The 12,523-nt window shown below is 49.4% G+C and overlaps 1 protein-coding gene across 6 annotated transcripts in view; it reads right to left on the reverse strand.

Moving 5' to 3' along the window:
* IFT80 (intraflagellar transport 80) overlaps positions 1-12,523 on the reverse strand; it is a 519,318-nt gene that overhangs the window by 357,825 nt on the left and 148,970 nt on the right. For all 6 annotated transcript variants that reach the window (XM_063916161.1, XM_063916162.1, XM_063916160.1 and 3 more), the window contains one exon: positions 2,820-2,930. In XM_063916161.1, the coding sequence (XP_063772231.1) occupies positions 2,820-2,930 (111 nt within the window). The remainder of the gene's footprint in view (positions 1-2,819; positions 2,931-12,523) is intronic.

The following is a 12,523-nucleotide window of genomic DNA, read 5'->3' on the forward strand; positions in this document are numbered from 1 at the left end:
CGCACAGCTGCAGTGCTGTGCGCTACCTTGTTGAAGACAGGACGTCTTCTGCCGCCGATTTTCCGGACCTCTTCTGTCTTCTGGCTCTGTAAGGGGGCCGGCGGCGCGGCTCTGGGACCTATCCATGGCTGGGCCTGTGATCGGTCCCTCTGGAGCTAATGTCCAGTAGCCTAAGAAGCCCAATCCACTCTGCACGCAGGTGAGTTCGCTTCTTCTCCCCTTAGTCCCTCGATGCAGTGAGCCTGTTGCCAGCAGGTCTCACTGAACCTAAAAAACCTAAAACTAAACTTTTCACTAAGCAGCTCAGGAGAGCCACCTAGTGTGCACCCTTCTCGTTCGGGCACAAAAATCTAACTGAGGCTTGGAGGAGGGTCATAGGGGGAGGAGCCAGTGCACACCAGGTAGTTCTAAAGCTTTACTTTTGTGCCCAGTCTCCTGCGGAGCCGCTATCCCCATGGTCCTTACGGAGTCCCCAGCATCCACTAGGACGTCAGAGAAATATATATATATATATATATATATATGTGTGTGTATATATATATATATATATATATATATATCTATCGTGTGTGTGTATATATATATATATATATATATATATAGAAATGGCACTCAATGGTCTCACTATCCGCTAATAAAAAAACAGCAGTCATGGCATTTTGCAACGTTTCATGCGTTTAATACCCGTCGTTAGGCAGCCAGTAGTGGTTGCCCGACGACGGACATTAAACACCCAAAATGTTGCAAAATGCCATGACTGCTGTCTTTTATTAGCAGATAGTGAGACCATTGACTGCTATTTGTTCAGTTTGTGTATGCTACATATGCCAATAGGCACCGTGGCAGATGGATCTGTGATTGGGAGTGCCAGCTGATTGAAACATATATATATATATATATATATATATACCTCCCAATGTTTCTTCTGTATAAAGTGGGACACACGCGCGGCGAAGGCGCGCGCGCTCCCGAAAAGGGGTGTGGCCTAAGAAAAGGGGTGTGGCTTCACGGGAGGACCAGCGATCGCGAGCCACGCCCCGTTTTCGTCACTGAGGTGGCATGCCCAGCGCTCTGTGAGCCGCTGGCGTGCCCCCTCTCCCTCTGACTTCAGTGAATAGACGCTGTGCACATGCGCACAGCGTCTATTCACCGCTGCTCTGCTAAGCAGGGCAGCGGGTGACAGAGCCTCCCAACTGCCCACCCCCACCGCGGGACACTGTGGCCCGCGGGTGGGACAGCGGGACAGTCCCCAAAAAACGGGACTGTCCGTGAAAATCAGGACAGTTGGGAGGTATGTATATATATATGTGTGTGTGTGTGTTATGATTTTAATTTTAGACCTTAGGGCCCCCTTGTTTTAGGTACCCCGGGCCCCCCGAAGCCTTAATCAGGCTCTGGTCTGAGGTGCTGATGGAGAGAGAGTACTATGCTAGTTTGCATAGTGTATCTTGCATGCTCAGAGCCAGTGCCTATGCAGACTCACACAAAATGAGGGTGAAAAAGGGCCTCCTCATGTAGGCATAGTTTATTAAGAGTGTGTTCAGGCAAATGCAGCTGAGGCAGACCAGCAATTATGCACATATACACCGTAAGGAGGTTTATCTTCTGCAACTGTATCAGCACATACTGATGGCCGTAATAAACTAGAAACAGATGCTGCCAATGCAAAGACGTACACTTTTTCAGAAGTGTATAATTCTGCTTGTGTACAGAAATGTTGGCTTTTTATATTCTTAGCAACGTATGCCCTCTTTGTTACCAACTTTGCATCAAGCTAAAAAAAAATCCATAAATCTGACTATGTAACCCAGCTAAAAAAAAATGAACCCCCTAAAGGACCAATAATAGTTATATCAGCCTGTCCCCAGCCACCTTCTAGATCAGGGGAGGGGAACTTTGGCCCTCCAGCTCTTGTTGATCTACACATACAAACATGTCCTGCTACAGTTTTTCTATTTGGTCGCAGGGCATGCTGTGATGTGTAGTTCAACAACAGCTGGAGGGCCAAAGGTTTTTCATCCCTGTTCTAGATTAACTAACAAGCCCTCTTGATGGTTGACGTAACATGGTCACTTGACCCAAGCTATACAAGTCCTGATGGCATCCAGTTTGGCCACTTACGTGCCAAATCCGACAGTGATCCTGCCACACTACTTTCAGGTCCTGCAACATGACTGTAGTGTGTGTTGCCACCTTACATATATCACCCACGTGAAGCAATCTTTATTTTCAACAGTTTAATGAATTTGATCGGATCAGTTTTCCCATTTTCCTATAGGTTTCAATACATTTTAGAATACAAAACGAGAACACAAAAAAATTACCACATAATAATAAAATACAATTGCAAACATATGGCAAGCCATCAGCACACTACATAATAATAGCATCATTGAGTCATATTTATGCATTTCTAAACTGCGAGCCAACTCACCTGAAAGCACCCCAGCATCCTCCAATATGGCTATACAATCAGCATTCCCTCCAACAACAGATCCCTTACATATAGCACCTCTCAGAACAAAGAGGTGCAAATGTATGTAACGGAGTTCTCTGCAATTTATTATTATGTAGAGTGTATGTCTCTTTTGCTGACCCAGAGCAGAGTGCTTGGGGAAGTTGTGTCCTGTTTTTTATTGTCAAGATTAATCCCTCCCTTAAACGCACCAGTGATGGGCCAATAAAGTGATCATGTGTACATTTCTATTATAAACGGTTACATTTTGCATGGATTTCACATGATTTTTACATTTATCCTACTTGATAATATTAATAAAACTGCCCTAACAAACAGATATATACTGTAAGCCGCATTTTACCTGTAACCAGGGCTGTTCCATCATAATTCCAGCGGCAAGCAAGAACTGCTCCAGAATGAGCCTCCACGCTTTTCTCCACTTTGCCCAACTTAGAAATCAGGTGGAACTTTCCTAGGAAGCAATTAGATGAGACATTAACGTGTTAGACAATTGCATGAGATGATATTATCACGTAAGATAAATAGCACGTAGTACAGATGAGTGACCAAGGGGTATATTCAATTGCAGTCGAAAACTGCCGTCTGTCGAAAAGACGGCAGTTTTCGACTTTTGGAGGTCGAATCCTGATTCGACCTATTCAGAGCTTTTCGACAAGTCGAGGCATTCGACTTGTCGAAAAGCACGTGGATCGGCGGAATAGCTGCCGATCCACATGTTGATGACGAAAATGGGGCCAAATCCGACAGGTTTTGGCCCCCTTTTCGACTATCTCAATCCGATATCAAAATGATGTCGGAATGAGATGGACCCGGAGGAGGCGAGGGGGCGGGAAGGGGGGAGCAGCAGGGAGACGGGGGGACAGGCGGCGGGCATACAGGAGATCAGCGCTACGATCAGCGCTGCAGCTGGATGTCACTCACCCGCCCGACCTGACGGCAGCTTCTACCCGGCTCCAACACGCTGATCTCCTCTGGCTGCCGCCGACTGTCCCCCCGCGGCTCGCCCCCCCCTCTTCCCCTCTGCGTCCCATCTAAAATTCGACTTGAAAAAGTCGAATTTTAGATGGGATTGAATAGGGGTTGTCGGATCCATCCCCAAGTGCCTTAAAAAAAAAAAAAGTTAAAAACTAAATCATTTTGGTTACAGATTTCCGTAAATATCCTGTATGGAATTCAATTGGGGTGGTGCTTTTCACAGATCTAAAATTACCCAAGATCTTTGTGATTCACAGAATGGATTCATTGCCAGAGAATAGTCATGCTATAACCATCCTTACTAACCATAAAGGTAAAATGGATAAGGGTTACTTAAACCAATTATGTTAAGATATATGCTTATTTTTAAAGACTCACAAAATATGAGGACCTTTGATGTTGGGAAGATAGTTTAAATGTTCTGCACAAAATAACGAGATTTATGGTAAGAAATTACCATTGTTAAATCTCTTTCTGCGAGTACACTGGGCTCCACAAGGATTCACATCGGAATGTAGAGTAGGATCTTGATCCGAGGTACCAACAGGCTCAAAGCTTTTGACTGTTCCCAAGATGCACAGCGCCGCCTCCTCTATAACCCTGCCTCCGTGCACAGGAGCTCAGTTTCGTTAACCAGCCCAATGCAGTAGCAGGTACCAGAGACGACAATCGCTCGCAGCCTATTACACCACACACTCACCACTGGAGAGGGTGTCAGCGGCTATGCCATACTAACCCAAAGAAGCTAAGTGCGTCAGGGTGGGCGCCTTGTGGAGCCCAGTGTACCTTGCAGAAAGAGATTTAACAACAGTAAGTTCTTACCATAAATCTTGTTTTCTGCTGCGGGGTACACTGGGCTCCACAAGGATTCACATCGGGGATGTCCTAAAGCAGTTCTTTATGGGAGGGAACGCACTGTAGTGGGCACAAGAACCTGGCGTCCAAAGGAAGCATCCTGGGAGGTGGAAGTATCGAAGGCATAGAACCTAATGAACGTGTTCCCTGAGGACCACGTAGCCGCCTTGCACAACTGTTCAAGGGTCGTACCATGGTGGGCCACCCAAGAAGGTCCAACCGACCGAGTAGAATGGGCTTTGATGGTAGCAGGAACCGGACGACCAGCCTGTACATAAGCATATGCAATCACCATTCTAATCCATCTGACCAGAGTCTGCTTGAAAGCAGGCCAGCCACGTTTGTGAAAACCAAACAACACGAAAAGAGAATCAGATTTCCTAGTGGAGGCTGTTCTCTTCACATAGATACGGAGAGCCCGTACTACATCCACAGACCACTCTTTGGTAGACAACTCAGGAGAATTAAAGGCCGGAACCACAATCTCCTGGTTAAGGTGGAAGGAAGACACCAACTTGGGTAAATAACCTGGCCGCGTTCTAAGAACCGCCCGGTCACGGTGAAAAATCAAATAGGGAGACTAACAGGATAAGGCACCAAAGTCCGAGACCCTTCTAGCTGAAGCAATAGCCAGCAAGAACAACACGTTAAGGGAAAGCCACTTAAGGTCAGCGGAGGGAAGAGGCTCAAACAGAGACTCTTGTAAGGCCTCCAAAACCACCGACAGATCCTTAGGGGCCACAGGTGGCATATAAGGAGGCTGAATCCGCAACACACCCTGAGTGAATGTATGGACATCAGGAAGAGTAGCAATCTTTCTCTGAAACCAAACCGACAAGGCAGAGATGTGAACCTTGAGGGAGGCCAGACGCAGGCCTAAGTCCAGGCCCTGTTGTAGTAAGGCCAATAGTTTGGCAGTACTAAACTTGAAAACGTCATGATTGTGAGATGCACACCAAGTAAAGTAAGCATTCCAGACCCTATGGTAGATCCGATCAGAAGCCGGTTTACGGGCCTTCAACATAGTTTGAGTGACCGCCTCAGAAAAACCCTTTGCCCTCAGAACGAAAGCTTCAAGAGCCATGCCGTCAAAGCCAGACGGGCCAAATCCTGGTAAATACAGGGGCCCTGAACGAGGAGGTCTAGTCGTTGTGGAAGTAGTAGGGGACGATCCAACGAGAGGCCCTGTAGATCGGAGAAACAGTGCCGCCTGGGCCACGCTGGAGCGACCAGAAGTAGGTTTCCTCCTTCTTGCTTGAACTTCCGTATTACTCTGGGCAGGAGTGACACCGGAGGGAACACATACGGCAGCTGAAAGTTCCATGGAATTGCCAGAGTGTCCACGAACGCCGCTTAAGGATCCCTTGTACTTGCTCCGAAGACCGGAACCTTGTGATTGTGTCGAGACGCCATCAGATCCACATCTGGAAGGCCCCATGTGTCCAAGAGAAGTTGAAACACCTCCGGATGGAGGCTCCACTCTCGGCGTGTACGTCTTGACGACTGAGATAGTCCGCTTCCCAGTTCAGAACGCCCGGAATGAACACTCCTGAAATGGCCGACAGATGGCGTTCTGCCCACTGAAGAATTCGTGATACTTTCCTCATTGCCATGCGGCTTCGAGTACCACCTTGATGATTGATGTACGCCACCGTGGTGGCGTTGTCCGACTGTACTTGAACAGGTCTGTTCTGTATCAGATGCTGGGCCATTGTCAACGCATTGAACATTGCCCGCAGCTCCAGAATGTTTATCGGGAGTAAAGACTCCTCCTCGGTCCACCGACCCTGAAGAGAGAGTATTGTTCCAACACCGCGCCCCAACCTCTCAGACTGGCATCCGTCGTCAGCAGGACCCAGTTGGATATCCAGAAGGGACGGCTCCTGCTCATTCGATGGTCCTGAAGCCACCAGCTCAGTGACAGGCGGACCTCCGGAGACAAGGAGAATATGTGAGATCTGATCCGGTGAGGTAGGCCATCCCACTTGGTCAGAATTAACTTCTGCAGAGGGCGAGAATGGAATGGAGCATACTACACCATGTCGAAATCCGACGCCATGAGACCTAGCAGTTGCACTGCCGAGTGAATCGACACTTGCAGATAGGAAGTTTCAGGACCTTCTCCTGAGACAAGAACAACTGCTGGTTGTGGGTGTCCAATAACGCTCCCAGGTGTACCATGCTCCGAGCAGGAACCAGGGATGATTTCTTCCAGTTGACAAGCCACCCGTCGGCTGTCATCACCCGGACAGTCAGATCTAGAGGACACAGGATAATTTCTGGGGAATCGCCCAGGTACAGCAGGATCCTGACCCCTTGACGGCGGAGTGTAGCCATCATGACTGCCATTGCTTTGGTGAAAACTCGGGGAGCCGTTGTCAAACCAAAGGGTAACGCCCGAAATTGGTAGTGAAGGTTGCCCACCGCAAACCTCAGGTACTGCTGATGAGACACTGCAATAGGAATATACAGGTAGGCATCCTGTATGTCCAGGGAGACCATATAGTCCCCAGGCTCTAAGGCCAGAACAATAGAGCGAAGAGTTTCCATACAAAACTTGGAAGTCCTCACGTACTTGTTCAAGGACTTGAGATTAAGAATGGGCCGCGAGGACCCGTTCAGTTTCAGGATTAGAAACAGTGGTGAATAGAACCCTTTGCCTCGCTGAGCCAGAGGCACCCGTACCACGACTCCTGGTCAGGAGGGATTGTACCTTCGAATGTAGAGTGTTTGCCTTTGTCAGATCCGAAGGAAAATCTGTCAGGCAAAGTCGATGAAGGGTACGGCGTAACCTTGAGTGACGACTTCCCTTACCCAGGTATCCAAAGTGGTCTTTAGCCATTCCTGGGCAAAACTTAGAAGCCGGCCTCCCACCCTGGGATCCCCCAGAGGGAGGCCCGCCCCGTCAAGCGGCAGGCTTGTCAGTTTTGGAAGCAGGCTGACGGGCAGCCCAGGCCCGCTTCGGTCTGGGCTTGGCAGGTTTGGAAGCACGAGTCTGCTTCGGGTACGCCTGATCTTTTGCTTTACCTGGAGGACGAACGGGCAGAGGGAAAGTACCTTTAGCCTTCTGTGCGGAGGGAGCCGTACTAGGTTGACAAAGCTGTTTTAGCAGTAGCCAGATCAGCCACAATCTTTTTCAGGTCTTCACCAAAAAGAATGTTTACTTTAAAAGGAAGCACCTCCAGGGTTTTCTTATCCACCGATTATTTCATATCCACCGACCAGGATCTCAACCACAGGATACGGCGAGCTAGGATGGACGTAGTAGCAGCCTTGGCCGCCAGCACCCCGGCATCAGAAGCCGCCTCCTTAAGGTACAGAGAAGCCGTGGCAATATATGAGACATTGTCTAGCATGATCAGAAATGTCGGAAAGGCAGCTCCGCCTCCAGCTCCTGAGCCCATTATTCAACAGCTTCAGCAGCCCAAGTTGCTGCAATGGTTGGCCTATGCACAGCCCCGTCTTTAGACAACCCTCCACGCGTCTATCCGTCGGTTCCTTCAGAGAGGTGACGGTAGTTACTGGCAGAGCTGAGGAAACTACCATGCGAGCCACATGAGAATCTACAGGCGGAGGAGTTTCCCAATTTTTACATAGCTCCGCAGAGAGAGGATAGCGAGCCAACAGTCTCTTACGCGGTGTGAATTTCGTAACCGGATTTTCCCAGGATTCCGGACGTATGTCAGCCAGGTGTTGAGAATGAGGTAAAACTTGTTTAACCACTTTCTTTCGTTTAAATCTGTCCGGATTTTTAAAGACAGCCGCAGGCTCAGGATCATCAGAGACCTGAAGAATGAGCCTGAAGGCCTCAATCAAATCAGGGACATCCACCAGTGACTTGCCCTCCCCATCAGAAACATCAGAGTCAGTGTCTGTGGGATCAGTATATGCACCTTCCTCCTCAGAGGATGTGTCTGGGACAGCGGTGGATTGTGAGGATGTAGCGGCCCGCTTAAAAGATGACTTAGTCTTAGGTGGGCGAGAGTGAAACTTATGTTTAGTTAGTGAGCGGTTCAAGTGCTGTAACTGTGTTGAGAATTGATCTGCCCACGGCGGATTAACAGTAGGGACCATAAACTGCTGCAGTGGCACAGGAGGTCCCACAGGGGGCGTAAGTTTAGCTACTAGCGTATTCATCAATGTGGAGAAGGTAGCCCACGGTGGGTCATTAGTTGCCCCCGGTGCTACAGACCCACTGGGGGGTAAGGTACCCCCTGAACCTGAACTCTCAGCTGCCATGTTATCCTCAAAATTGACTGTAGCATCACCACCACGCAAAGTGGGAGAAGCCCCAGTTCCGTTACCTCGTGTAGCTGACATAATGATAAGCATAATATCAGGCAACCTAGTACAATCTTAGCAGTGATATACCTTAGCAAGAATTCCCAGCGCAGTGTGACTTCCTATCAGCACAAACCGGGAATCCAAGAGATATATGTTGACTATAAATCACAAAGAAAAATACACAGCAAGTATATCTTGTGAAATGTCTATATTAGTTTATGAACCTGACGCACTTAGCCCCCTCAGGTTACAATATATAGGAGTAGCTGGCTGAGTGAAATACCCGAGATGGCAGCCACGCAGCAGCTACATACACACACACACACACACACACACACACACACACACACACACACACACACACACACACACACAAGCACAGGACTAGCAATACAAAGTAATACTCAGTAAAGCTATATATGTAAACAGTAGATATATCAAAACACAGTAGATACTGGATGTATATCACAGGGTGTTTGTACCACACAACCCTGAATGTATTCACTCTTTCTTAACTAACACTGTCCCTTGACAGGTAGAATACTTAAGTGTCCTGTAAAATGCACAGCGGTGACGAGCAGGCGGCTTTACAGAGGAGGAACAGCGCAGCTCCGTGTGATGGCGGCTGACAAGGAGTGAGGAAGAGATATGCAGCTCCAGGGCGGGAACATTTACCCAAATGGCGCCCTGGGGCTGGGGGAGGGGCTACAGGTTAGGCCTTATCCCCCTGGCTTCCCCACTGGGCGCTGTGGGCTGTATCAAAACAGGGTTTTATGAGAGAAAACCCCCACCTGTGCCCTGTGTCCCGGTGACTAGTGGAACGGCTGCCCTTTACAGCAATAAAAGCGGGCCAAAGAGACCCCTTACCTCACATTGTACCTGCGGCCATGCGATCCCGGAGGGCAGCGGCGGGTGTGTGTGACTAACTTGGAAAGACACCGGAGCCTCCGCTGTAGTGCTCGGCAGCCAGGGCGCAGGAGTATACAGCGCCGCTGGGGGAGTGATGGAGCTGCAGCAGAGGATGTCTATTTGACATACAGGAAAGCTGCAGCCCTTAAAGTCTTCGAATTTCTTCTTATTTCTCTGAAATTAAGCTATAATATAGGCTGCAAGAGCAGCCTCATGTTGATTGCCTGCTTACTGCATGGCACCAACTTAAAAACTCAGCTCCTGTGCACGGAGGCGGGGTTATAGAGGAGGCGGCGCTGTGCATCTTGGGAACAGTCAAAGCTTTGAGCCTGTTGGTGCCTCGGATCAAGATCCTACTCTACACCCCCAATGTTATTCCTTGTGGAGCCCAGTGTACCCCGCAGCAGAAATACAAATGTTGTGCGATGAGTTAAAAGCGCTTAAAAAAATCTGAGCCAGAGCGGGAAAGGCTACCAAGCTCACCCAAGCAGATGATATAGAGGCATTCCTTTGCACGTTTGAGCGTACGGCCACGCGCTTGGGTTGGCCTGCAGAGGAATGGTCTGACAGGCTAGCTCCCTGTTTAACAGGGGAAGCACAGCGGGCGTATGTGGATATGCCTGTGGCTGAGGCACGCTCCTATCCTGGCCTGAAAAAGGCTATACTGAATAGGATTGGAGTGACGGGCCCCAGCAAAGCCCAAGAATTCCACGACTGGCGGCTGGTGGGCTCTAAGCCTCCCAGGGTTCAGCTGGCCGAACTGGCCCGACTGGCAAGGGCCTAGTTGCAGCCAGATAAAAACTCAGCAGTACAGATTGTGGAAGTAGTCGCACTGGACCAGGCTATGCGAGTGTTAGACCGCTCGGTGCAGCAGTGGGCCCTTCAGGCTGACCCTCAGACATTTGAAGAGTTGGCAGTGGTGATCAAGCGGCACCTGACACTGGGAATGCTGAATAAAGCCAGGTCAGGATACGGGCCAACACCTAAACCCAGAACTCAGGTCCCAGTGGTTAAACCAAAGGCTCTGCCTCCCTTGGTGTGCTTTGAGTGCGGCGAGCCTGGTCATGTGCGGCAGGACTGCACGAAACAGGGCAAGCCGATGGATTGCAGTGTGGGGAAAACGGCTCGGCCGTTGGTCAGCATGGCGGCGGGGGTATCCCAAGCAGAGCCCTCCCTATTCCGGGGTGCAGGTACAGGTGGAAAACCGGGAGATATGGGCCCTGGTGGATACCGGCAGTGAGCTCACTATTGTCACGGCCAACGTGGTTTCCCCGGGAGCTGACAAGGTCCAGCCTCCTGTCGGGGTGTTGTGCGTCCATGGCGATGTGGAGGAGTGCCCACGTGTCTACTTACCCCTGATCGTTCAAGGTCGGTTGTTAAAGGTGGTAAGGGCGGTGACCTCCAGACCCCCGTATCCACTGATCCTGTGCCCGGACTCTCCACTGCTGCAGGAGCTGGTAACCTGGCATGCTACCAACAAACCGTCAACCACAGAAACAACTCAGAAGCCAGAGACTACCAAAGTTTAGCATCCGGGAGAGAGGCTGCCGGTCCCAGACCACCCCAAGAGACTGAGTCCGAGGCCCATTGGAACCCAGTTGGTGAGAAGATATCACTGCAGGACTTTGGGAGAGATCAACACGATGACAGCAATTTGGCACACGCCTTTGAGACTGTTAAAGTAGTTAACGGCAGGGTAGTTGATGCTTTACCATCAGAGGGTGTACCATATTTTGTGTTGAAACGTGATTTGCTATATTGTGTTGCTACTTTACAAGGGAAACGGGTAGATCAGCTCTTGGTCCCCTGAAAACTGGAGCGGTTGGTGTTAGAAGCTGCCCATACGCATTTGTGGGGTGGCCATTTAGGGGAGGAGAAAACTTTCCAACGCATCCAGTTAAGGTTCTTTTGGCCCAGCATCTATGCTTCCGTTAAGAGGTATTGTCAGGAATGCCCAATCTGCCAGAGAACGGCCCCACGGCCAGAGCTTAGAGCTCCACTGGTACCCCTCCCCATCATTTCCGTACCTTTTGGGCGTATTGGTATGGATCTGATAGGGCCAGTGCAAAAATCTGCTCGAGGGCACTAATACATATTGGTGGTAGTTGATTATGCCACCTAGTACCCAGAGGCTATACCCCTGCGCAATATGATATCTAGCACTGTTGCCAGAGAACTATTAAACATGTATACCCGGTTAGGAATACCGAAAGAGGTCTTAACGTATTAAGGTAGACCTTTCGTGTCTAAACTCATGAAAGATTTATGTCGGTTGCTAAACGTAGACAGGATTACCACCTCGGTGTACCACCCGCAGACAGATGGCCTGGTAGAAAGATTTAATAAAACCCTTAAGCAAATGATAAAGAGGGCAGTGACACAAGAAAAATGAGATTGGGATCTGCTCCTACCTTACTTGATGTTTACGGTCAGAGAGGTACCCCAATCCTCTACAGGGTTTAGTCCCTTTGAGCTCCTCTATGGGATACGGCCGTCTAAGGCAGATTGCGCCACTACTGAACGAACACATGGAAAGGGCCCAACAACGTCAGAAGCAGAGGTATGACGTCACCTCAGTTAACCGGTCCTTTAATCCTGGAGATAAAGTGTTAGTGTTGGTGCCCACCACAGAAAGCAAGATGTACGCACAATGGCGGGGCCCCTATGAGATCATCGAGGCAGTGGGACCGGTCTATTACAGGGTCCGACAGGAGAGTAGAAGGATGGAGGTACAAGTCTACCATGTAATCCTGTTAAAACCCTGGAAGGAAACTGCCAATCGGCCCACTTTGGTAGCTAAAAAGATTTCAGAATGCCAGGTATCCATGTAAGTCATGCTTACTCCTGAACAGAAACGGGAAGTGGTGAACTTGACGAAACGCTACCAAGATGTGTTTTCTGCCATTCCGGGAAAGACACAGATTATCCAACATGATGTTGTGACTCCACCCAGGGTGGTCATTAAACAGAGGCCATATCGTATACCCGAAGCGGGCAGCGGTAAAGCAGGCGATGGAAGAG

The sequence above is a fragment of the Pseudophryne corroboree genome, chromosome 4, assembly GCF_028390025.1.
Source record: "Pseudophryne corroboree isolate aPseCor3 chromosome 4, aPseCor3.hap2, whole genome shotgun sequence".
Lineage (NCBI taxonomy): Eukaryota > Metazoa > Chordata > Amphibia > Anura > Myobatrachidae > Pseudophryne > Pseudophryne corroboree.